Here is a 26367-nt window from a genome sequence, read left to right on the forward strand (position 1 = left end):
TGTCTCTCTCTCTCTCTCGCAAAATAAGTAAACTTAAAAGTAAATAAGGTGCAGATTTTGATTCAAAAAGTTGAGAAGGGGGCCCAGGAATGTACATGGCTAACAGGTGTCACACAGGTGATTGGTACAATAATATGTGGATTCTTCTTACTCAAAGTGTGTCCATGGACCAGCATTATTAACATCATCTGGGAGCTTGTTAGAAATGGAGACTCTGGGGGCGCCTGGGTGGCTCAGTCGGTTAAGCGTCCGACTTCGGCTCAGGTCACGATCTCGTGGTCCGTGAGTTCGAGCCCCGCGTCAGGCTCTGGGCTGATGGCTCAGAGCCTGGAGCCTGCTTCCGATTCTGTGTCTCCCTCTCTCTCTGCCTCTCCCCAGTTCATGCTCTGTCTCTCTCTGTCCCAAAAATAAATAAACGTTAAAAAAAAAAAAAAAAAAAAAGGGGGACCCTGTGGCCTGGCCTTAGAATCAGAAACTGAATTTTAACAAAGTTCCCAGCTGATTTGTATGCATGGTTTTTTTTTTATGTTTTATTTTGTTTATTTTTGAGAGAGAGAGAGAGAAGGAGACAGAGGGGGAGGTGCAGAGAGAGGGGGAAAGAGGATCCGAAGTGAGCTCCACGCTGACAGCAGGGAGCCCAATGTGGGGCTTGAACCCACGAACCTTGAGATCACGATCTGAGCTGAAGTCAGACACTCAACTGACTAAGCCATCTAGGCAGCCCTGATTTGTATGCATGTTAAAGAAGTAGACTACACGTTGATCTAAAGAATCAAATATAAAATCTTTTCCATGGTATGAGAGGCCAGTCATGACCAGCATTCTTGCTGTGATCTAAGTTTGACACACTGGGGAAACTGAGGCACCAAAAGCAGCTATCTTCTTCACCTTGGTCACCCCAGTGCATAGCACACTCCCTGCGGCAAAAGACATGCTGCTTTATTGATACACATGGAGTCAAAGTGAACTACATTAACGCATATTTTTAAACAGATTTTGAAGTACAGTAATACAGCCGTATTGTATCTTCGTCAAGGTCTGATTTAACTGGAGTGAAAAAGAATGGAGGGAGCAAAGACGATCAGTGTCACGAGCCAGATACATTTTATTCCTTACAACGCTGAACGTGTCGTCACTGGGCGGGGGAGGGGAGTACTCAGTTCCACCTCTGAAGTCCTTGCTATTCGCAGTTGATTTACTGCCTGAAGTCAAATCCATGCTCTATATATTAAGGCACAGCCCCCACTTTTTTTGTGTTTTGTTTTGTTTAAGAAGAGCAAACTTTCCCCACAAAGATACAAGAACAGTCAATATTGATCTTCTTGACGGATGGTGCACCTCACGCCACAGGCCTCTCGAGCATCTGCTCATTACCACCCAGCCCTCCCCTTTGTGGGGGAATAATGCCAAGTGGCCTCCTGTGCTATCGGCCGCAGATTGCAAATATTTAAAAGAAATAAATTTCTCTGAATGAAAAGCACCTTTCATTGTTCTCCAACCCCCTCTCCTCCCAAGTCATGTTGATTTTGGGGCAGTGCCTACTGCCAGCACCTGTACTGTTCAATTGTTTGCTTGCCAACATCACTGTGGTTTTCTTGCTTGGGCTTAGGAACCATTCTAAGTACAGTAGCCAATGACGGTGACTTTTCTTTCTCTCCTGGCAAAATCTATAGGGGAAGCATCAACTTCAGGACACCTAGCAGCAACTGTAATTAGAGACACGGGAAGAGAGGAACAGAAATTGGGGCTTCTCTGTCTGAGTATGTGTCCCCACATGATAATGAAAATGGACCACCGCTGCAGTCCGGAAAGAAAGGTTTGGATTTCCTCAATACCGTAGTATTTGGCAGAGAGTGCTTAAACTTGATTTTGGGAAATCCAAAACCTTCCTTTAACTGAACGTGAAGACCCACAGTAAGAAATAAGGATGGGATTTCAGCAAGAGGAAATTTGAATTGTGATTGAAAATAGCCACTTAGAATATTACCCCGGGGGTCTAAATATAAATATAGAATAAAAAGATTATTTCTTCTATGTGAAGCATTACCCACCATTTGGTGAAGTAGGATCATGCCCTGTGTGGTCTTAATCACTGCTCTTAATCTCTTCCCACTCAGCATTAGAGTAAAATGCACTGCAGCCAGTCACTGTGACAGGCCAACGTCGATGAAAAACTGAGTGTAAGGACAGTCTACGTTTAAAACTTTGGCCCTTTCTCTAGCCCAAAGCTGACTTCTCACTCAATGAGAGGGGTACAGCCTCCATTACCATCACCCCTGGGGAAGGCATTTGTTACTTTTCAGACTCTACATACTTTTTTTCTACTTCTAGGAACAAGTATTTAGGCATCCATGTGACTCCAAATTTTTTTTTTAAGTTTATTTATTTATTTTGAGAGACAAAGAGAGCAAGCAGAGGCAGAAAGAGAGGGAGAGAGAAACCCAGCCCAATGCAGGGCTTGAACTCACAAACCATGAGATCATGACCTGAGCCAAAACCAAGAATGGGATGCTGAACCGACTGAGCCACCTGACTGAGCCACCCAGGCACCCCTACATGACTTCAAATCTTGATCCGTGTGGTTTACATTGAGTGATTCCCCCCAGACTTCAGGGATAAAGCAAATGTCCACATCTGATTACAATAGCCCGTTACATTTTGTTGGCTGCAGGGATTGAAATTCAGAACCAATGGGATGTCATGAGGTTTTGTTGAGACTTCCAGTATCAAGGTTTGACAGTGGGACACTACAGACTCCGGGGCCACCACCGCCACCTTACCAATGAGGCAAGCACCTGTTGGCTTTGAATTGCTTTTTGCATAGGACGGCTTGAGTTGGGTGAAGTGCACTCTCCTGACTGTTCTGCCTGGTGCCCAGGGGACCTGTTTGTGATATGAGGATTCCGTGGTCGTGGAATGGTTTATTTCACTCTTGGTAAAACTGATCAATTCTGATAAAGACAGTACTGATACTGATAAGGATGAGGCCCACTTTGCCTTAGTTGACATCATTCTCCAATTAGCTGGGCCCAAAAATCCTAGGTCATTTCCTTAGCCCCCAAATGAAAAAGATGATATTTGCTACAAACCCTTACAACTAAAATAAAGGGGTATTTTTCTGTTGTCGATATATGGACTGAACCACAGTGTAAGGAGCTAAAACCAGCCTCCTTACGTGCAGTGAGGTAGGAAGATCTACATGGACTTGCATAACAAGTGTTTTGAATTATATGAAAAACATCAAGCCACTTTTAGTTTCTTGTAAGACCTTCACAAATTACAGAAATGTCCAGAGGAAACCTGAAAATACCATTGTATAAATTTAAATTTAAAATTAAATTCAGATTTACACAAAACAGATTTGTATGAAGAGTTAAATATTTTTAGAAAAATTGTCTGCAAAAATCAACTCTAGACATACTAAAATTTATATTTCAAAACAATTTATCATAAATGTGTCCCAATGTTGTCACCATCTCTAAAAATACTCTTAACAGCTTGAGTAACAGTTGCATCAGCATAAAAATTCTTCTGAAAATTAAAAATTATAAAAACTTATTTGCGATTTTGGCTATCCATTGGTATTTAATAGTAAGGCACTACAAGCTATCTGCAAACTCTAGATTCACTTGTTGATTACCCGGCTTCACTGTTGCATCACAAGCAGTGAGCTTGACTTTCCCATGACAGATCCCTCAAGGTCAGAATGTGAAGGGCATTTCTCTGGTTTCTCCACAGAAGAATGCTCCAGGAAATATTTGTCTGGTTGATCGAATTCTGGGGATAGACCAGGAAAAAGGGTCTGAAGTTCCCACAGACTACCACCTAAAATTTCAAGAAACCCCTATTTGGAGAGTCCACCTCATCTCTGAGCCCACTGTCCCTGGGTTGAGAGCCACTCTACCTTAATTTTGCCAGAGAATAAATCCTTGTCTGACTCTGCAAGGGTGAGCAAAGGAAAAATGGAGTTCTGGATCCAGACTGCCACCAGCCCCTTGTTTTAAGCCCCTTGCTCCTTTCCTGCTTTAGACGCTATGTGAAACCTTCAAGTCCCAGGTTTCTTGGTGGTAGAATGAATTGATTCACTTCTCCTTGTAGGACTCCCATGTAGACTTGTGTTGGGAATCACTCCATTCTCTTAGGTCAGCGACCACATTTTAGCCAACTTCACAGCTTTCAAAAGAATTGTTCAAATTGTTCACTTGATGTTATCTCCTCTCTTTGTTTTTCTTTCTGGTGAGCGAATGCATTTTGTTTAAAAGCGGTGGTTCCCAATTATTTTCAAAATCACATAAGACAAAAAGTAGATGGCATTTGTAGGGAACACTGGGGTAAATGGATAAGACTATTCAAGGCCAAGGCCAACTGGTCTGACTTTACTTGCTATCCCAGCCCTCATAACACTATCAAGAGGACTAAATAGATTAATATCTCTGCCCACGTGTGACCCATTTGCAGCATACCATCTGAGAGGCTTTGTTCTGTTGCTAATTCTGCGGCGTTTGGAGAGAGGGAGAGGAGATAAGTAGATGTGGTCAGTCTACCATGTTTAACCAGCCACCCCTCACTGCTCAGTCTCCTATATTATCCAGGTTAGATGGTATTTTTCCCCCTGTGGTCATCCATTTCATAGTCCTGGAGGATCCATCTAGCTTTTCTAAATGGCATCTTTCTGATACTTCCTGCCAGGAGCGCCATAGGCACTTAGGATTGCTATCCCAGGAAGTAGTAAAAGCGATGCTTCTTACCCCAATACCTCCATCTAAAGCAAATACCTAGCTCCATGATAACTCTTAAATCACAGGAGCCTGAACTCTAGACAAATCCAATCCAGTCTGGTCCCTGGTAACTGGAGAAAGAGGGCATCTAGCCCAGCCAATGAAATAGAACTGCAATGAAGACAAAGGAAATAAACCAAAAGAAACTAACATACATACCATTTGGTGGGACAGTACAACAGAGTACTCAAGATCATGGGATTTGGAATTAATGGTATCTGTGTTGGAATCCTGCCTCCACCATCTACTGGATATGTGATCCTAGGAAAATTATTCTATCTTTCTAAGCTTCAATATCTTCCTCTGGAAAACAGATGGAAAAGTAATTCCTGCTGCCATGAATGTTTAGGTGATGAAGCAACTACAAAGCACCTATAGCACAGAGGTCATGAAGGAATGAGTGGGGAGAAAATATTAATGAGGGGTTGAAAGGAAAAGCATAATATTCACAAAGAAGAAAAGATAGGGTCTTGGAAAAAAATACCATTAAACGGAGAATGAAAGGGATCAAGGCCACAGTCTACAAACACGCTGATACTTAGGACCCCACCAGCCACAGAGAAGCAGGATATAGAGAGATATGCTATGTATAAAATAGGACATATGTGTATATATGTGCGTGGGATGTGTATGTGTGTACACATTTGTCAACAGCACTGAGGTCCTTCTATGCAATAGAAGTTCTGGGAATTAGCTTCCCGATGCTGTTTTCCAGGAAACTAACAAAGTCACCATCTTCACTTAGTTACTGATTAGCCCTTCAAACAGGGTCAGGCATCCTGGCCTTCTTTTTACATGACCATAAATAAAAATACAACTGATCTCTCATTTTATCCTCAGATGCCAGCCCACACACTATTCTACGTAGCACAAAGGGCCCAACGTGAATATTTAAAACTAATACATTGAGGGAGGTATGTGTATGTGTACAAGGCCAGACCATCACACACTTACAACTATGTGCCCTAACTTGTCAAACAAAACCTACTAAAGTGGAAGAAAATAAATAAAAGGTCAACACCTCCTTGACAGCTATGGGTACATACATTATTAAGCCTAAAGGTGTCACATCTCAAGGAAACGTAAACTGAAGTTCCTTTCAGGTTCTCCTTAGGCTTGGCCCTAAGGAGCCAAGCGGGAAGCTAATTCCTAGAACTTCTATTGCATAGAAGGACCTCAGTGCTGTTTTAGATTGTACTCGGACAAAGGAATCATAATTCAATTATCCAAAGATTTATTACAAAACACTTTGCCCACACTGGATATTTTGATGTGTAAACATCAGAGTATTACACTCCCTGTATCCCAGGCTTCACATTTCAGATTTCATTAGCCAATAAAGCCAGGTTTATTGATAATAAAGTTAAGCCCTTCAAACCACTGACCATGGAAACCAGATTTTGAAATAATTCAGATTTGTGTTTCTGTTCTTTCTAATTAAGGGTAATATCGGGAAGCACAGACAGTGGGTAGCATTGTTCGAGCACCATGGATTTAAGCAAGAAAATCTGATTATCAGCTCATGTCAGAAGCCAAGCGATAATGCAGCTTAGCATTCGTTTGGGCTTTTTCTTTGGCCAAAAGATAATTACCGTTCGTGAGGCCTTACGTAAGTGTATCTAATATCTAAGGCCCTAAAATTTATGAATAGCAAAGACACACAATAGGCAAAGAAGAATTACTGTATTTATTATTTCTATGGCTTGTTCCACCATGATAATTTCATTATCTAGCAAAGTCAAACCTCGAAAATCAAAGTATAATTTCTTAAAGGACAAGAGTTAAATACGCTGGCAAGGTTTTTGGCCCAATTTCCTCTGGTGAAAGTTATTTCTAACAAATAAGAAGTAGACCAGCCAGAATTCTAATAGGAAGTTTACCAAAGGGGATTCAGAGTTACCTATTGAGGTCATTGCACAAACAGATGGTAAGCTTCTGCCGTGAGATATTTTTTTTTCTTTCATAAGGTGTTATTTCTTAATCCTGTGCTGTTGAAAATAAATACAATGCTTCCTACCAAACAATACCAAAAACCTGAAGACTGAAAAGCACTTCTTGGCAAAGCTGATCGTGTCAGAGTGAGCATTGCTGTAATACAAGCAAGCAACCTGAGCATATATCATGCAGAATAAATTTGGGGAACTCAGAGGGAAATAGTTATTTGAAATAGGGGTTAGAGGTTTGATATATAAACCCATATCTAATGAAGAGGATGAAAAGAAAATCAAGTTGTGAAATTTCGGAAATTTCAAAAATTTCTAAATTTCTAAAATTTCAGACAAGAATGTTGAGATCCTCCAAAACATGAAGAGTCACCTGCTTTTTAGAAGAAAAAGCATGCTTGTCCTTCTCTATAGATTTTTATTTTTTTAGGAGTAGCTTTTATTAATGATCTACTACTCATTATAAACCAGTAGCAACAAACATTTTATTGAGTACCTGGTATAGACCAGGCATTGCTTTAAATACTTTAGACATAGGAATTCATCAAATCCTTATGGCAACCCGATGAAGCCAGTACTTTCCTCTCCCCATTTCACAGAGGAGGAAAATGAATCACACAGAGGTGCAATAACTGCCCAAATGGCTCCCACTGTTCCAAACACACACATACAAGTATATCTAACAAAATCGCAATTTTAGTCATCTTCATAATTGGATTTGGTTTTAGATATTAAACTTCTAAACTTTAGCTCAAATAATTTTTCCCCTGGGGCTTCCAGAATTTATTCTGTGTGATTTATACCCAGGCTACTTGTATTACAGCAGTGCTCCCTCTGACACCATCCTGAAGCCAAAGGTTCCTTAGGACTGACCAGTCAGGGTAGTTCTGTGGGCTCAGGCCTTAACAATGAGCTCTCCGACCTGGGGCGGATCACTAAGCTCTCTGTTAAACAGAAGTCAAATGGGAACAATGGAAGTAGGAGAGGGGATGATAAGAGAACTTGACGGAAGGAGACAAGTGTCAGTACCTGGGCCTGGCGGCCCTACAGCCTCCTGCTGCCAGACTCACAGATCCACCAGTAAGGAATCATTGGTGCTTCAGGCTGGATCCACCCTGTGGACTTCCTATTTTCTATGTTTGCTTTGATCACTTTTTGATTGATTCCCCATGCCTTAACTTTTCCTCTTGAATTTTTCTTATTTTTTTCTTTTTGCCTTACACTCTGGGAAATATTTTGCAACTTCTTCTTGCAGTCTTCTGTTAAACTACTTACTTTTAGCCGGCATATATTTGATTCCATGAGCTCTTTCTACTTGCTCCGTGCTTCTTTTTCAAGGACAGAGCTGTTCTTATTTTATAGATTTCCTCAGCATTCCCCAGAAGGCGCTAATTAGGTATCTCCTAAAGTGAAAAGTTTCTTCTGGCTTCTTAATTATGTCAGTTTCTTCGAATGTCAATTTCTCCATTGGGTCTTCTTGGTCCTTTTTGTGCAATTGGCTTTCCTTAAATTCTGGTAGTTCTTGGTAAAGGCATACCTCACTTTATAGCATTTTGCTTTATTATGCTTCACAGATATTATATTTTTTACAAATTGAAGTTTTGTGGAAACTCTGCATACAACAATCTATGGGCACCATTTTTCCAACAGCATTTGCTCACTTCCTGTGTTCGTGTCACATTTTGGCAATTCTCATAATATTTCAAACTTTTTAATTATTCTTATGTTTGTTATAGTGATCTGTGACTGACGATTACAACTCACTGAAAGCTCAGATGGTTAGCATTTTGTAGCAATAAAGTATTAATTAAGGTATAAACATGGGGTTTTTTTTAGACATAATGCTTTTGCACACTTAACAGAGTATAGTATAGTGTAAACATAACTTTTATATGCACTGTAAACAAAAAAATCCATTTGACTTACTTTATTGTGATATTCACTTTATTGCAGTGGTCTCAGACTGAACCCTCAATATCTGCAAGGTATGCCTGTATTGTGAATAAAAGCCTAGTTGATGAATTTCCTTTCTGTTTGTGCAAATGTGCTTCTCTTATTAGAGAATTCGGGGTTTCTTCCCATGACCATGAGCTTGGTAGAGGCAGCCAAGACATGTGAACTGACTGGCTTCACTTCTGGGTGGGTGGGTGGGCTGGCTGGGGCTCCTCCAAACAGAATGAGAGGGTTTCATTCTTTTTTTTTTAAGTTTATTTATTTTTGAGAGAGAGAGAGAGAGCGAGAGAGAGAGCAAGTGTAGGAGGGGCAGAGAGAGAGGGAGACAGAGGATCAGAAGTAGGCACTGTGCTGACAGCAGAGAGCCTAATGTGGGGTTCAAACCCATGAACCATGAGATCGTGACCTGAGCCAAAGTCAGTCGCTTAACCAACGGAGTCACCCAGGTGCCCCAAGAGGGCTTCATGCTAAGACACCAGTTCTTATATGAAGAGTCCAGGTCCTCCCCCATTAAACCTCTCAGGATTTTTTTTTAGAAAAAAATATGCTTCAGTTTTATACTGGAGAGAAGACTCTGCCTGAAAAATCACCCCTGCCTTTTCATCGCTCTCTACAGGTGCAGTGACCTACTTGATGGAGGAGTTTGGAGGAAAGAATTGAGCGTGGTTGACTCCGTTCACTCTCCTTCGTCTCTGGGGTCTACAGAAATCGGTTGACTCCAGTCTGCCTTTAGTCATGAGTGAAGCTTGTCAGGAAGTGTCCGTTGTCTCCCACCCTTCAGGGGAGTGCTGCCATTTCTGAGAGCTATCATCTTGGTTCAGGCAAGGCTGCCATTCTGGGGGTCTGAATAGAAAGCCCATTTTGGCCACACACCTAAATCACATTCCTAACCTATTTGATATTTCGATGTCCATCAGCCAGCTACTCTGTCTCTCCCTGGTTCAAAATTATGCAAAGAAAAAATGAGAGCTGTGTATTGATCCCAATATAAACGTGTCTGGTTTGTTGTTGTTGTTGTTGTTGTTGTTGTTGTTGGCGGTGGTGGTGGTGGTGGTTGTTTTGTTTCCTGGTCTATTCAGCATCAAACCAATTCTTCGCTATGTCAGGAGGCAGCACCCAGCAGAAATTGAAGAGACAGACCTTCCGTCATCTCCTCAACCCTTGGCAAATATCTTTGTTTCTCAACCTATAGAAATGCCTTCATGCTGTTTTCCAAACTCAGCTTCTAGATCCACTTAGATGCTATGAACCCCTCAGGTCCTTTCTGCAATTTGAAAATATAAAGATTCTCCCTGATACACTCCCTAGAGCCATTGTGAAGAATTAAACCCTTAGTGGTTTAGTTACATCTTCCTTTTGGTCTGTGCACTGCTCCCCTTCCAATAAATCTTGGTGCAATTGTTTAAACTTAAGATAGGCATCAGAAGCAGTTTTCTCCACAATCTTACATACTTAAAGCCTTTAGAGGCAAGAAATATAACTGTTGCTTGGGGCAGCGCCTCCTCTTAATATTGCTATTCCATTTACCAGAAATAAAGTGGTATCACTAAAATACACATATTTTTTAAAATTATAAAAGTAATGAGTGCTCCCTCTAAAAATCTTAAACAGTATAGATGAGTATGACGATCCCTCTACTCTCAAGAAGTCATTAAAATTACAAAAATGTTCTTGGGTTGCTTTCAGAAAGTTTTGATGCATATAGAGTGCCATTATGCACATACATTTTTTTTTACACAAATGAGAGCACGATGGAACCCAGATAAATCTGTTTTGTCGTGGTCCATCCACTTCAGCATGGGTGCCACACTCAAAAGAAAGCAAGGCCAGGCCCTACATCCAAAAACTAGTAGGAAAGCAAGTTAAAATCTTCACATCAGTATTATAAACAATCAGTAAATAAAAGAAGTATTGCCTTGCATGGCAAATAGCAATGTGTTCTGAAATTGTGTCTCACATCTTCCCCTTTCTCCCTAAGGTCCTGCTCTTCACACCATGATAGCTTTCTCTTTCTCTCTCCTTCTCTCTCTCTCTCTCTCTCTCTCTCTCTCTCTCTCTCTCTCCTTCCCACCCACCCCCTCTGCCTTTTCCCCTCTCTCACACCCTTTGTCCTCCCTACTCAAAACAAAATCAAAAAACAAAAAACAAAAACAGAAACTCTTCAAATTTTAATCCATGCTAGCTTTAGTTTTTCCCCCTTTCCTCCTTCCTCTCCTGAATATACTTTTATCCCTTCACAGCTTTAGCTCATTCCAAAATCGATAGTCTTCCTAGGATTCTTTTAGTTCTTCTCTAGAGCCAATACTGGATGAATCCAATGAAAAGTTGGACATGGCTAGTGGGCCCAAGCAGCAAAGGCACTTTTCTCTTCCAAACGCCAGTGGAGAGGTCAAGGTTGTGAATACACACACACATCTTGCCCTTGTCCCCCTTGTCACGGTATGATACTGTCTACAGTTTGCTTCTTCGACTTATGAATTCATCACAGGCATGTTTTCTCTTCAGCCCATGGTGTTCTGCCTCATTCTTTTTCAAAGGACATGGTATCATATAGTGTTGAGAATGCATTTAACCAGTCCCTGCTGGTAAATATATATGCTGTTTCTGATTTGAGACTACCTTAAGGAATACTGCAATGAATAATTGTTCACATATTTCTTGTTCACATATTTCTTGATACATGAGGGAGTGTAGATGTGCTCTTGACAACAATTTGACTTGTGTTTCTCTGGCTCCACTTCCTATGATGTAATAACAACTAATACTCATTCTTTAAATGAATGAGTGAGTGAATGAATGAATGAATGAATGAATAAGTCAGCAAATAGCTAGGAATGTGGTAATAAACCACAACCAAGGTAAATGACATACCAGTGGGCTTATACAATAGGATTTAATCTCTACTTAGCCATTCTTGAATGCAACTTTCTTCACCTGTAAAATGGGGACATGCTTTTAAATACTGTTGAATGATTAGATTAAATGACATCAAAAAGCTGCTGAACCCAGGCCAATGTAAGCTATTATTGAACTAACATCATATGTCCACATAAAATGTTTAAGTGGAGTCTGGGTGCCATGACCCTTTCATGGATACGGAAAATCACCAGAAGTGTTTGGTGCAGAAAGAGCTGCCTCAATCCCTGGAGGACATGTTCATGCCTCCAGGATTTTGAGTAGTATTCACAGCCCTGTTATGGCCATTGTTATGTCCTTTGATCTTCCAATGACAATTTCAAAAATTAATTTTTTTAGGTGCACAGTTTCTATTCTTAGAAGAAATCTATAATGACAGCTATAAAGTATTTTAAGCCTTAGGGAATTGATATGCCATCATAAGCAAAAACATTTATTAAACCATTGCTTATATGCTAGCTGATATTTAAGCCATTGTATTCTTGACCTTAGGGGATACAAAGAAGGCAACTAAATATTGTGGAAAGATCTTTGGAGCCACATAGACCTGAGTTCAAAGCCCAGCATTCAATCGTTCATTCAATCATTCATTCATTCAACAAAATTTAAGTGGTTTGAATGGCAGACACTTATCCTAACTTTTAAGTAAACAAATCTCTTTCATTGTCACTTAAAAGATATTTAAACCTTATCAAATGACTTAGCTTCCCAGGGTGCCTGGGTGGCTCAGTCAGTTAAGGATCCAACTTCCGCTCAGGTCATGATCTCACAGTTCATGGGTTCGAGCCCAGCCTTGGGCTCTGTGCTGACAACTCAGAGCCTGGAGCCTGCTTTGGATCCTGTGTCTCCCTTTCTCTCTGCTCCTCCCCCACTCACGCTCTGTCTCTGTCTCTCTCTCTCTCAAAAATAAATAAACATTAAGAAAAAAGGTTTTTAAAAAATGACTTAGCGTCTCTTTTTCTAGGGTGCAATGTCAACTTTGTAAGTTTTTCATAAAAGTAACACATATCAAGTGTAAAGCACCGTGTAGTAAGTGTTGGTTTCTTCTATTCCTTCCCAATTAAGGGCTAAAGATTCAAGACAAGCCAAAAACATATTAACACCCTCACAGAACTTAATGAAGACAATATTAGCACATAAGAAAATAAAGAGCAAAATAGTTACATCAAAACCAAGTCTGAGAATTTCAGAGATCCCAGAGCCTCAATTAGGCACATAGTGAATACTTAAAAATGTCTATCGATCGGGTGTACTAATCAAGAATTCATATAATTAGAGTCTCACGTTTGACAAGAGGCAACATAGCACACTAGGAAAAGTTCTGGCACAACAATTCAAGGCTCGGGTTTGAGTCTACAAAGTGTGGTCTGCCAGCCGTGTTTCCTTGGACAAATCATGACCTTTTCCAGACTCAGTCTTCTCACTTGGGGAGCTAGAAGGTGAAGCTGCATCCTTTCTAAGGTACCAATAATTCCAGGTAAATAGTACTTGTCAAAACTTCAGAACACCACTTTGGAGTTTATTTGCTCAGACTGAGGGTGAACTGCACGTGGGTCCTCCAACCTCCCAACACCTTCCAGATATGATTGGAAGGGCCCAGAGAAGTGGCCTTTATCATTATAGCTCTGTTTTGTTTTTTACTCTGAATTTTAAAGTATAGACCAGCGAGTTAAGAAACAAGTATCACTGAAAAAAAATCCATTTTAAAATCTAAAGACTAAAACTTAACCAGGCACGTCATGTTTTTAGCAAACACACTTACCATTGTGTGGAGTTTTATTGTCCCCGCTGGTGAATAGGAGCCTTTAAAAATGTATATGCCTAGAACTGAATACCGTGTCAAATCTATTGGCACTGCGTGTTTAAACACCTGCATCTCATCATTAGCCCTCCATAATATTGTTAAACAATAATTATACTTATGATGAGTAATGGATCCAAATATATCTTTCCTCGAGATGTACTCTTTCTTGTGTGATAAGTAACCCATTAACAGAACATGCAAACTACTCAGACGAAACGGGATTCATAAATACATCCAGATCATACTCGATAAAGTTTTTTAATGATTATAATGAACTGTAATGATGTCACCTTCTATATTAGAGAATCTTTGCCTTATTTTTCTTAGGATAATTGATGTCATCATTTCTGTTTACCGAGGTTCTAAATTTTACCTGTCTTGTCAGATTTAAAAAAGTTTTACCTTGAAATTTGACAAGTTTGGTTTTATTTTCCTCAAATTTGAAATGAAAATGAAAATTTGAGACAAAGGCTAAGCTTGGCTTTATTTATTTTTTTTTTTTAATTTTTTTTTTTTCAACGTTTTTTATTTATTTTTGGGACAGAGAGAGACAGAGCATGAACGGGGGAGGGGCAGAGAGAGAGGGAGACACAGAATCGGAAACAGGCTCCAGGCTCCGAGCCATCAGCCCAGAGCCTGACGCGGGGCTCGAACTCACGGACCGCGAGATCGTGACCTGGCTGAAGTCGGACGCTTAACCGACTGCGCCACCCAGGCGCCCCTGCTTGGCTTTATTTAAAACCAACAGTGTTGGCTGATAGACGTGCAGAGCCCTCCCCAGGAAACAACCCACCTACTTCCCCAAACAGAAAGACGACAGCAACCCCCATCACAGTGATCGAGATGGGCCAGTCTCAAAAAACCAGCCTTCAATACATTAGTCTATAAGACTCATTATCAGTTAGCGTGAGTCAAAAAACAAAAGGACAACAGGTTTATTTTTTTTTTTAACATTTATTTGATTTTGAGAGATACGTTGAATTCAATTCCCACAACAACATTCGAGGTTGGTGCTAATATCATCCCATCTTGCAGATGAGGAAGCTAAGACATAGGAAGGCAAGACCTACCTCACAGAGCAGAAAGCAGCAAAGCCAAGACTGACCCCAGGGTTTGCTTGTATAATCACCACCCTTCACCATTTTTTCCATTTGCCACCCAGTCTAGCAATAGCCATCTGAAAGCAGGTGCCAGCATCCTCAGCATCACATTGCTAAGGAACCTGGAATACAGGCAAGAGCTCGATGGTTATTCCAAACTCTACTCTGGAAGTGAATTGGCCTTTTGGAAACCCATCTTGTCCTGCCCCTTGGTTATCTCTGGCTTATTTCATCCTTTCTCAATACTCTAAAACCCCAAAATCATCTGAACAATGTGACATCCACCATTAGTGAGGGAGGCTGCCACTCACAGTCTTCCTGAAATTGTTGTTAATGTGAGCCCTTGATCCTCAGGCATAAAGTGTATCACAGAAGAGAGTTGACATGATCCCAATTATAGCAACCCATCCTGTACTATGGGATTGCTTAAAAGACACAGAGCCGACTGAAGTCACCCTCCTTCCCTCAAAAGCAACGCATCTTTGAAGTGGGTTGAACACCCTCAAGTAGGTACCCTGGAGTGTTGACTGAGGCTCCAGGTATTAGACCTGGGAGGATGTCTTGAGAGTCTGGACAGCTCCCTGGGAATGCTTCCTGCAGAAGCCCCCTCTCTTGGGGGGAAATCCACACCTGCTAGTTTGTCTGTCACCTCCAGAAGTCAGATGAACGGTCCTGTTAAAGGGAAATCATATCCTGCCACTCACAGCCCCCCAGCGGCTCCTCACCTCATTCAGAGTACAATCCCCAATGGCTTCTTACTGAACTTACTAGGACTGGTACCTGCACACACACATACAGACAATCTGAACAGGATCTGGCGCACACATAATGACTTTGACCAATTCAGTGTGTTTTTTAGCATAAAAGGGGAGCCTACTAATAATTATCCTGAAACAACAGGCATAAACCTGGACTCTGCCGGGCAAAGAGTGAAGTCCTTGTTACCTCTCTTACTTCATCTACTACTCTCCCCTCGGGACTCTACCCCAGATGCTTTGCTATTCCCTCAATATCCTAGACTTGTTATTGTCTCAGGACTTTACACTTGTCATTCTTTCTGCCTGGAACATGCTTACTCTTTATGTAGTGACCTTCTTAACTTGACTGTCCAAGGACCTGTTTACCAGCTCCATTCTTTCTCTTTCCATGAGTGAAAACCACAGAACTGCCCTTGAGTTCCCCTCTTCTTTCTACCCAATGTTTATGTGTTCATTCAACAAGCCACCCAATTAGTTCCTGACCTTGGGGCAACGTGTTGCATGTAAGTGTAATCATACAATAATTTTCACTCAGGGGATGCATGGGTGGCTCAGTCAGTTGAACACCCAACTCTTGATTTTGGCTCAGGTCATGATCTTATGGTTCATGGGATCGAGCCCCACATTAAGCTCTGCACTGGCAGCATGGAGCCTACTTGGGATTCTCTTTCTCCCTCTCTCTCTGCCCCTCCCCTTACTCACCCTCTCTCTCTCTCTCTCTCTCTGTCTCAAAATAAATAAATTAAAACAAAAACTTTTCACTTAGCATAATGCTTCCAAGTTTCATCCGTGTGTTAGCATGTATCAAAACTTCATTCCTTTTAATGGTTGAATAATATTCCATTGTTTGTATACATCACAGTATGTTTATTCCCTTATCTGTTGATGATCCTGAGTTGCTTCTATGTTTTGGCTATTGTGAATGGGCTGCTCTGATTGTCACACACATATCTGTTTGAATCTCTGTTTTCAGTTCATTTGGACATATTCCCACAGCAGCTATACCATTTTACATTCCTGCCAGCAATGCACAGGGGGTTCCAATTTTTTTGTATTCTTGCCAACATTTGATATTTTCTGTTTTTCTAATAATGGTCATCTAATGGGTATAAAGTAATATCTTACTGTGGTTTTCTTTTTGCATTTCCCTAATGCCTAATGGTGTTGAATATCTTTTTTATATGTTTATTAGCCATTTGTATAAGTTCTTCAGAGAAGTGTTTATTCAAGTCCTTTGCCGATTTTTTAATCAGATTATTTGTTTTTTGTAGTTGAGTTGTAGGAATTCTTTACATATTCTGGATATTAATCCCTTATCAGATAAAAATTTGCAAATATGTTCTCCTATTTTGTGGGTTGTCTTTTCATTCTCTTGATAGTGTCCTTTGATGCATAAAATTATTTAATCTGATGAAGTCCAACTCATTTTTTCTTTTATCGTCTGTTATAATATCATATTTAAGAAGTCATGGCCATAAATATGGCAATGAGGGTGAATAATGAGGATTTTTCCCTGTTTTATTCTAAGAGCTTTACCTTTTTAGCTCTTACGTTTAGGTCTTTGATCCACTCTGAGCTAATTTTTATATATTGTGTAAGGTCCAATTGCATTCTTTTGCATGTGAATATCCAGTTATTCTAGCACAATTTCTTGAAAGGACTGACCTTTCCACATTGAATGGTCTTAGCATACTTGTCAAATATCAATTGACCATATCTGGGAGGGTTTATTTCTGGGCTGTCAGTTCTATTCCTTTGGTCTTTATGTCTGTCTTTATGACAGTACCACACTGTTTAGATTATTGTAGCTTTGTAGTAAGTTTTGAAATCAAGAAGTGTGAGCTCTCCTAATTTGTACTTTTTCAACATTGTTTTGGCTATTTGGGGTCCCTTGAGATTCCATGGATTTTAGGGTGACTTTTTTCTATTTCTTAAAAGAAAAAGTTGAGATTTTGATAGGGTCGCATTACATTTCTCGATCACTTTGGATAGTGGTATCATATTAGTAATGCTAAGCCTTTTGATCTATGAATGCAGATGCCTCTCCATTTATTTGGGTCTTCTTTATTTCTTTCAGCATTTTCTAATAATTTTGAACATATAAAACCTAAGCTTCCTTGGTTAAACTTATTCCTAAGTATGTAAATGGATACATACGTAAATAGAATTGTTTTAATTTCCTTTTCAGATTGTTTATTGCTAGCGTGCAGAAACACAACCGGTTTTTTGGTTGATTTTGTGTCCTGCAGCCTGGCTGAAGTTGTTTATTAACCCTAACTTATTTGACCCTTTTTTTTTTAACGTACAACATAAACACTTTATTAACAATCACAGATCATCCCTGTGAGCCAAGTGGTCAACCCAGACATCCAGGACCCAGCCACAGGTTCGTGCAACCTCTGAGCTGCTCACTCTGGCTCCAAAAGGGTGAGCCCATATCCCTCACACATGGGGCCTTTCATGTTGCAGATGATGGAGTGTCTCCTGTCGTCCATGAACTGCATGTGCACCTGCGTGCACTGTCCCTGGAAGCCGGTCCTGCCACACATCCTTGGTGACCCAGGCCAACTTGATAGGCTGCACACGGCTCATGACCCTGATGGCGGTGCAGCGGTGGTCGGGCAGAGAAAGCCCTAACTCTTTTGATCTTGAAATAAATCTGACTAACCGACACTGTCAAGGCACAGACACTGACAGCAGCAGCCAGACTCATGAGCTAGTAACATGCAAAGAAAGGGCAGGAAGCTCTTTCTCCTTCTGCTGCAAGTTAGAGTGTTGCATGGAAGTGATGGCAGTGCGGTCTGGGCATCTGGTTCTCAGCTGTGGAGGCGTGGAGGTGACAGCAGATTATCAGCTCAGTTCTGTGCAGTGGACTTGGAGTCACTGTTCCTGGAAGCTCACCCTTGGATCTGGTTCCGTAGCCCTCCTGAAGATCCTGTAAACCACCCAGTTTCATTTTGCTCACTCCCTTTTCTGATTAATTGACCAGAGTTAGCTTTTCTTGAGTGCAGATAAGAATCCTATCTGATACACTATCAACAATGGCCCATGCACCCATTCTCTGGTCCTACTTTGTCTCTATAGTACTTACCACTGTCTGACCTGTTGATGTACTATCTGACTTTCACACTGAAATGGAATCTCCATGAGGTCAAAGTCTTTTATTTTGTTCACTGCTAGCTGCCTAAAACCATGCCTGGTACATATTTCACTTAATGCAATTTGTTGGATGAATGAAACATCTAACTCTTGTCAACTCATTTAACACTGACAACAACTCAGGTCTGTTAAAAGGCAAAACTGAGGGTGTTCATTCGGTTTCTATGCCAATGATTCCACCCTGCAACGAAACTCGTACCCTATGAATCCAGGCAGAGACAGTTCCTGGACACCAGCAGAGTCTCTAGTGGGACCTCCTCCAGGGATGCAGATAAGCTCCTTGTGTCATTTCTGTAGGGCACTGACTTGCCAGTTATCATCTGGGCCAATTGCTATTGGTTTTGGGTCTAAGTGAATGGACATTCCTCTCTTTTCCTTTCAGACTTTTAGTGGATATTAGAAAAGCCAAACATTTCTAAAATCATCCAGGGGCCACACTTAAACGTCTGGAGAAGCACTTAGTTGAATATAAAAGGTGTCCCCAGACCATCTCAGACACAGCAGGATTAATTTCCTGCCGAAATCACACAGGAGATAGAGAACAAGCTTGCTACCATGGCATGCTGAGATGAAGACACTCCACTTCTCAAATTACTCATTCACAGAAGATCTGAAAATGTCTTCCTGTGCAAATCTGACTCACACCTGCTGAGAAACTGATGCTCTTTTCTAGGTCACAAGTGTCATGACCTGCCCTACATTTACCTTACTTCTCGCAGCCCTCAGCTCATCCACGGCATACCTACTTCCTGGCTCATTCCTAATACTTGCAATGGAAACAATGCATTCCAAGTTACTAACCTGTTTATGACCAACTCTCCTCCATGTTTTCCCATTCGAAACCACCACAGCTTGTATTCAAGCCTTGAATTGCACATAACTTTAAAATATGTGCTTAACGTGCAATCACTGATTTGGCTAAATGTTGAAAATGTGGAATCACTTGAAACCATACTTTCCAGAAGGCAATGCAATTTTTTCCACAAGTACCAACAGTTGTATCCCAACAATGCTATGAGGAAAAGCAAGCATTGGAAGGATGGAGTTGGTGGGAAGCTCTTTGGATGGAATCCCCTTTCCATCCCCATGCCTTGAGGAGGGACGCAACAACTGAGGCTGACTCCAAACCCTGTAGAACAATCCCATCCAGTGTGGGGTTACATGCTGGGAAACAAGACCAGTGGAAGTGGTGGTACAGATGGGGGAGCTTGCAAAGCAAAGCACGGTCATGCTAGAAACAACAGCTAAACACAGCAGTAGAAAATCAGGGACCAAGGCTCACCAGACTATCTCTAGCACCAGCAGAGTGCCCAGCTCATTCACTCATTTATTCGGCAAATACCAACTGAGCATCTAATACGTATCAGGCATCCAACCAAAAGTAAGGAGATACAACCAAAAGTAAAACAAATAGCCTACACCCTGCCCTTACAAAGTTTACATTCTAGCACATAGCAGGCCTTGAATCAATATTTGTTGAATTAATCAGTTGAAGAAAATGGCTGTGTTAGCACTTCTCTTTTTTCTAGTATAATGTCTTCATCCACCACATTACAGGGTAAAAAAAAATGATGATCTCAAATGGGTTGTCAAGAAGTTGGCCAAAATATTTGAAATTTAGTAAGAAGACTTACTGAAGACTTTATATAAAGATTTTATATCCTGTTTTAACAATGACCCTTGTGTATAATATTTCTTGGCATATTAATTAAAAGTAGTATGAAATGATCATGATCAGATATGAAAAAATAATATTCACTTTGACTTTGGTCCCATTTATTTTGAAATTTGATGGGATACGTATTTTATAATATATTTATAATATAGTTATAACATTCCAATGAATGGAGTAGAATATGTTACATAAATAAATATAAATATATTGGAAATGGGAACTTTTCTTTCATTGCTAACAGTTTGCAATTAAAATTTGGACACAGTTATTTTAGATCCTTGGGCACAGACTAGCAGGTGGGTAATTTCAAATCCATTCACCGAGGAGAGCACCAGCCCTGCATGTCCCTCCAGACCAGGCTCCGCTGGTTCTGAGGCAAGTGGGGCCAAGCCCTGAAAGAAGGGAGGGAGCAAAGTGCATTCCAGGTAGACAGAACAATAAGTGCAAAGGGACTAGGAGGGAAGTATCCATGAAGGGCTGAAGTCGTGAATGGCTGGAGAGAAAAGGGTAAGTGACAAGGTCAGGAGGGTAGTGGGAACCAGACTGCATAGCGTCTTGGAGTCATAATAAAGACTTTGGATTTTATTGGAAGTGAAATCGAAGACCATTGGCCATTTGTGAACAGAAGATGATATGATCTGTTTATATTTTGGGAAACATTAATAAGTCCTTAAGTCCATCTTTGACCTGGAATATATTTTTACCACCATCTGTCTGATTTGTGAGTCTACATCTCAAATGACTCTGAACTGGGAAGGGACAGCAAAGACGTATAAATTTATCCCCCAAATGACAGTATCTATCACACTAAACATGGAGTTAATTCTATAACTTGATTTTTCCACTCAGCATTAGGTTATTGAGATTTATCCCTGATGATATATGTAGTTTTCATTCATTCCTCTAAGCTACTTGCAATAGTCTACTGTATAAATAGACCACAATGTATTTGTCCATTCTCCTGTTAATGGACATGTATGTCCTTTCAATCTTCTATTATCAAAAATCAATGCAACAGAACTATTCTATGTGTCTGCTTGACTACACTTAGTCTCAAATTTCACACTTGAGGGGACATGGTTGAGTCAAAGGTGTTTGTGGAATATACAACTGTGTTGGATCCTGAAAACACTCTCCAAAGTGATTCTGCAACAGTGGGTATGAGCATTTTTCTACACCTCTGCCAACACTTGTTATCAACAAACTTTTTAGCTCATGTCAACTGATGAATATGAAACGATCCTTAATTATGGTTTTTATCTGCATTTCCCTCAACACTAGCAAGCATGAGCATTTGTTTGCACACTTATTGGATATTAGGTTTCCTCTTTGTGAATTGTCAAATATCCTTTGCTCATTTTCCAACCTCATTACCTACCTTTCTCTTACCAACTGCTAGAAATTCTCCATAAATGGTAGATACCAATCTCCTGTTAGTATTTGCTTTCCTAGTATTTATCATTAACTTATAACTTGTCTTTTGGCTTTTATTATAAATCTTGGTGAATAAAACATTTTAATTTTAATGTAGTAAACATATCGATGTACTTTTAAAGTTTGTGCTTTGTATGTATGCCTTGTTTAACAAATCCTTCCTAAGGGTTTAAGGTCACAAAAATGTTTTTTATTTTCTTCTAAAAGTTATTCCTTTCACGTTTAAGTCTTAAACTCATGCCAAATTTACTTTTCTTTCTTTCTTTCTTTCTTTCTTTCTTTCTTTCTTTCTTTGAGAGAATGCAAGCAGGGGAGGAGTAGGGGAGTGAGAGAAACAGAATGAGAGAGAGAGAGACAGAGAGAGAGAGAGAGAATCCCAAACAAGCTTCATGTTCAGTACGGAGCCCTACACAGGGCTCGATCTCATGACCCTCGGGTAATGACCTGAGCCGAAATCAAGAGTCAGATGCTCAACTGACTGAGTCACCCAGGAACCCTCCAAATTTACTTTGCTATCTAGTGTGAAGTAGGGATTTAATTTCACTTTTTTTGTGTAGGAATGGTCAGTTGTCCAGATCCATTAATTAGGTAGTACTTCCATTCTCCATTAGTCTCTAATGTCCCTTCTTTCACACATCAGAATTATGTATTCTATTATATTCCATCAACTTATTCTTGAGCCAATAGCTCATTGTCTTATTGTAGCTTTATAAAAAATTTTGATATCTGGTCAGATAAGCTCCCATATCTTATTCTTCATAATTCTTTCTTCTCTTAGTCTTTTATCTTTCATGTAACTTGTAGGATCAGCTCTTTAACTTCATCAAAGTACCGTGATAATCTTTTCATTCATTAGCATAGCATCCCTTCCTGTATTCAGACCCTCCATTGTATATCCTTAAGTAATGCTTTGTACTTTCATCCTTGTATGTCTTACAAACATTTTGTTAGGTTTTTTCCAAAGTAATTTATACTTTTGGTTTTAATAATTTATAAGTTTTAGTAATATGAGTATAATTTTAGATTTTGAGGGTAAATAATAGATATTATCTTTTTTTCCAAAAAAGTCTTACACCTCTTTTTTTTTTTTTTTTTTTCTTGTATTTCATTGCCGTGGGCCCCCAGGACATTTTTGAATAGAAGCAAAGATAGTAAACATTCTTGTTTTCCCTTACTTTTTTTTAATTAAATTTTTTAACGTTTATTTATTTTTGAGAGAAAGAGACAGAGCCCGAGAGGGAGAGGGAGACACAGAATCAGAAGCAGGCTTCAGGCTCTGAGCTGTCAACACAGAGTCTGACAAGGGCCTCAAATTCACTATCAGTGAAGTCATGACCTGAGCTGAAGTTGGATGCTTAACCAACTGAGCCACCCAGGAGCCCCTTGTTTTCCCTTACTTTAATGGAGATGTTTCCAAAAACACACCGTTAAATCTAATTATTTTTTCTGTAGATTTTTATAGATTTTTTTTCGAGTTAGGGAGGTTCCCTTCTATTTCCAGTATTCTAAAAAGATTTTTTTCCTCTCATAAATTAATGCTGAAGTATCTACTGGGATGGTTCTATGACTTTACTCTGTAAGTCTATTAATATATATTTCACGAATTGATGCTTTGACATGAAACTATTCTTGCATCCCTAGAATAAATTCTACTTGGTATTTTATTGTATACATTGCTGAATATAATTTGGCTAGTTCTCAATTTAATATTCTTCATAAATGAGATTGAGCCATAGTTTATCCCATTTTATTTTAAATGTTTTGCTAATTTCAAAAATTAACTTAGGGGGCTTTTTCTCTTTCTCCAAATAAGGATGATCTCACATTTGAAATTTTAATAAAACTCGGCTACAAAACTCTTAGCATGCTATTTTTGAGGGTATGGAAATTTATGAATATTGACTCAGTAGTGTGTTTTTAATTGTTGACACAAGTTATTTATATAGTATTGACTCTGGATTTTATAAGTCTCCATTGTATTTGTACTTATATCTGCCTTTTCATTCATAATATTGTTTCTCTTTTTTTTCTAGACCAGTCTTGCTTGGATTATCTCATTTATACACCCCTTCCAATAAATAACAGTCTTTTGGCTTTTTAAATTATCTTTAGTTGCATTTGTTTTCTATTTTGGTGAATTTTTCTTCTTACTTTGATTAGTTCCTTCTTTCTGCTCCCTTTGAATTCATTTTGTTGTCTGAGTAACTCTTAAGTTGAATGCCTCACTCTTTAATTTTCAACCTCCATTCTTCTCTAATATGACATTTAAGGCATAAATCTATCCCCTAAGAACCACTTTAGCTACATCTCACGTTTTTAAAAAATTATTATCATTCAATCCTGAGTAGTTTCCTTCTTTTCCGTCATTATTTCTTCTTTGACCTATGAATCATTCCGACGTAATTATTTTTGGAAGCCATATTGTGGGTCATATTTTTATTATTTATTTCTGGGGCAGATACTGTTAGGCACCTACCCTCACATTCTTTCTCTGCTCTCCCTCTGTAATAGAGCACTAGTTTGAAGCCACAATGTGCCCAGTTAGTGGACATTCCCTCACCTCTCTTGCAGTGAGGTCTGACCATGAGACTAAGTTCTAACTAATATGACATTAACTACTAAGCATCTCAAGCTTAGCATTCTCCAAATGCAACCACTGATGATTGCCACCAAAAATCTATTCTCAAGATTCCTACCACCTCCACTATCATGCATCCTTTTTTTGAGGCAAAAATTCAAAAGCCTTCCCTGATTATTCTTTTCTTCACACCCCACATTCGATCATATGTCTTATTAGCTCCACTACCAAAATATTTCTCAAGTCTAACCACCTCCTCCAACTCATTCAACTGCTACAAACCTAGTCCTAGTCACCATCTCCCCTCTCTGGAATATTCCAGTAACTTCTTTATTGGATTCAAGGTCTCTTATTTCCCTAAAATTCATCCTGTATTCAGTGCCCCGTGAACTTTAAGAAGTTCAGATTATTTCTTCTCCTGCTATAAAATAAACTCTTATTATGGCTTCTGCCTTGCATGTAGAAGACAAACTCCTTTCATCGGCCGTGAGGCCCCGTGTGATCTAGTGGCTCCTGTTACCATCTCATCCACTCCTTTGCTCTCCACTACAGTGCGTTCACATCCTGTCCACTCTTCAATGTGCTAAGCCCAGTCTGTCTCGGGTTGCTCTTTCTGCTTTAAATAGTGTGCCTCCAAGAACTTTCTGCCAACCAGGATGTCACCTGGGTGTCTCTCTCTCATAGTTCTGGACGAGGCTCAAATATCACCTCTTTGCAAAGTCTACCCAGACCACCTTACCCTCGCTAAGGCCACATCCTCCCTGCCACCCATTTAATCTTTGACGTGATTACCCCAATTTACCCTCTTCACAGCATTGCAGTTTTCACTCCCTGCAATTACTTGATTTATTTTTTTTGTTTGTTTGCTAATTTTCCATTGTTTATATTCCTCCTTATCTGACAGGCTCTTAGAAGGTAAAGAGTTTTTCTTTATTGTTGCTTTCAGAACAGACTCCTGACCAAAGGCAGCCAGTATATGTAATATATAATGTGTAAAATTAGAATACACACATACACAATATGGACCATTTGATCTAAAATATATGGCCATATATTAGACAGGATGCCCAACCTATTATATAAGGTATGTTATATATAATATATAATGTGCAACGCACAATATAGAACACATAATATATAATAGGTAACAAAGCATATAATAGTCAATATAAAACAGACAATGACAAATAATAGGAAAATCTTTTAAAGACACAAATCTTAAAATGTTCTAGTCCTATTCTAGAATTCCTCTGAAGTCACACAAACGTGGAAAGAAAAAAGGGGAAGAGAAAAAGAGGGGATAAAACAATCTGAAAGAGGATCCAGCTGGTGCCAAGCCCCTGACCTCACGGTGGCCCGGTGCTCACTTCAGCTGCAGGAAGAAGAGGGCGGTATGTGCCCAGGTGGCACCTGTCTGTAAGCTTGAGAGGCATTACGTGTCTGTACTATAAGCTAATTAACAACCTCCGATCCTCACTGTGACTTGCGTCACTGCTTGTCAAGTGAATGGGCCCGTGGTCCCCTCCCACAAAGCTTTGCCTTCTTGGAGCCTTAAGGTACTAGTGGTGGAGTGACAGCAGTGCAGGGACTCTCTCGGGGTCTCTTCCGTCCTCAACACAGTCCATACTGGGACTCATGGAATCCTTTAGTTGCAAAGATTCTTAAGAGGTCAACTGCCTGAAATTCAAATGGAAAAATAAGGGATGAAACAGCATACTTCAGCTGCCTTATTTGTCTAGATCCCTGTGCTTGCAGTTTAGTGGTGTATAAGAACAGTTAGAAAACCAGGGCATGTTTTTCAACTAGGTTATGTTTCTCCCCTTCCCTCTGGTCTTTTTCCTTACTCCTAAAATATGATGTCCCGCATCCCTGGATTTCTGCCCTTGAATCCTATTTGCAGTCCCCATATGCTACTTTTCAGCAAGCAGGAATTCGGAGCTTGGGATGTCATCAGTGTCAGTGAGCTCTGTGGTCTTCTCCAAAAGACATTGCCATTCCCTCCGTGGTAAATAGGAAGGAAAGGAAGGCAACTGGAGCCCCTCGGATGTAAATTTAAGTGTTGACTGAAAGGTTCTTTCTCTCCCAATCCTGCTTTTGTAAACACAGCTCTGGTAGGATGAAACCTGGGAAGCTACCACAGCTCCATGACAACTGGACAGGCCAGCCATAGCGACCATCTCCATGTGCACACTGCAGTCATTTATAGACATGCATAAGCACGCTGTAGCAACACTCACTGTGGCTCTCACCGTGAGGAGAGCGCTAGGAA

At 40.0% G+C, this 26367-nt stretch overlaps 1 protein-coding gene across 1 annotated transcript in view; it reads right to left on the minus strand.

Annotated features, from left to right (window-relative positions):
• Positions 1-17801, minus strand: part of CB4H12orf42 (chromosome B4 C12orf42 homolog) — an 82055-nt gene extending 64254 nt beyond the window's left edge. The window contains exon 1 of the mRNA XM_049626717.1: positions 17699-17801. Within this exon, the coding sequence (XP_049482674.1) occupies positions 17699-17801 (103 nt within the window). The remainder of the gene's footprint in view (positions 1-17698) is intronic.
• Between the last annotated feature and the right edge of the window lie 8566 nt (positions 17802-26367).

Source organism: Panthera uncia, chromosome B4 (assembly GCF_023721935.1).
Source record: "Panthera uncia isolate 11264 chromosome B4, Puncia_PCG_1.0, whole genome shotgun sequence".
Lineage (NCBI taxonomy): Eukaryota > Metazoa > Chordata > Mammalia > Carnivora > Felidae > Panthera > Panthera uncia.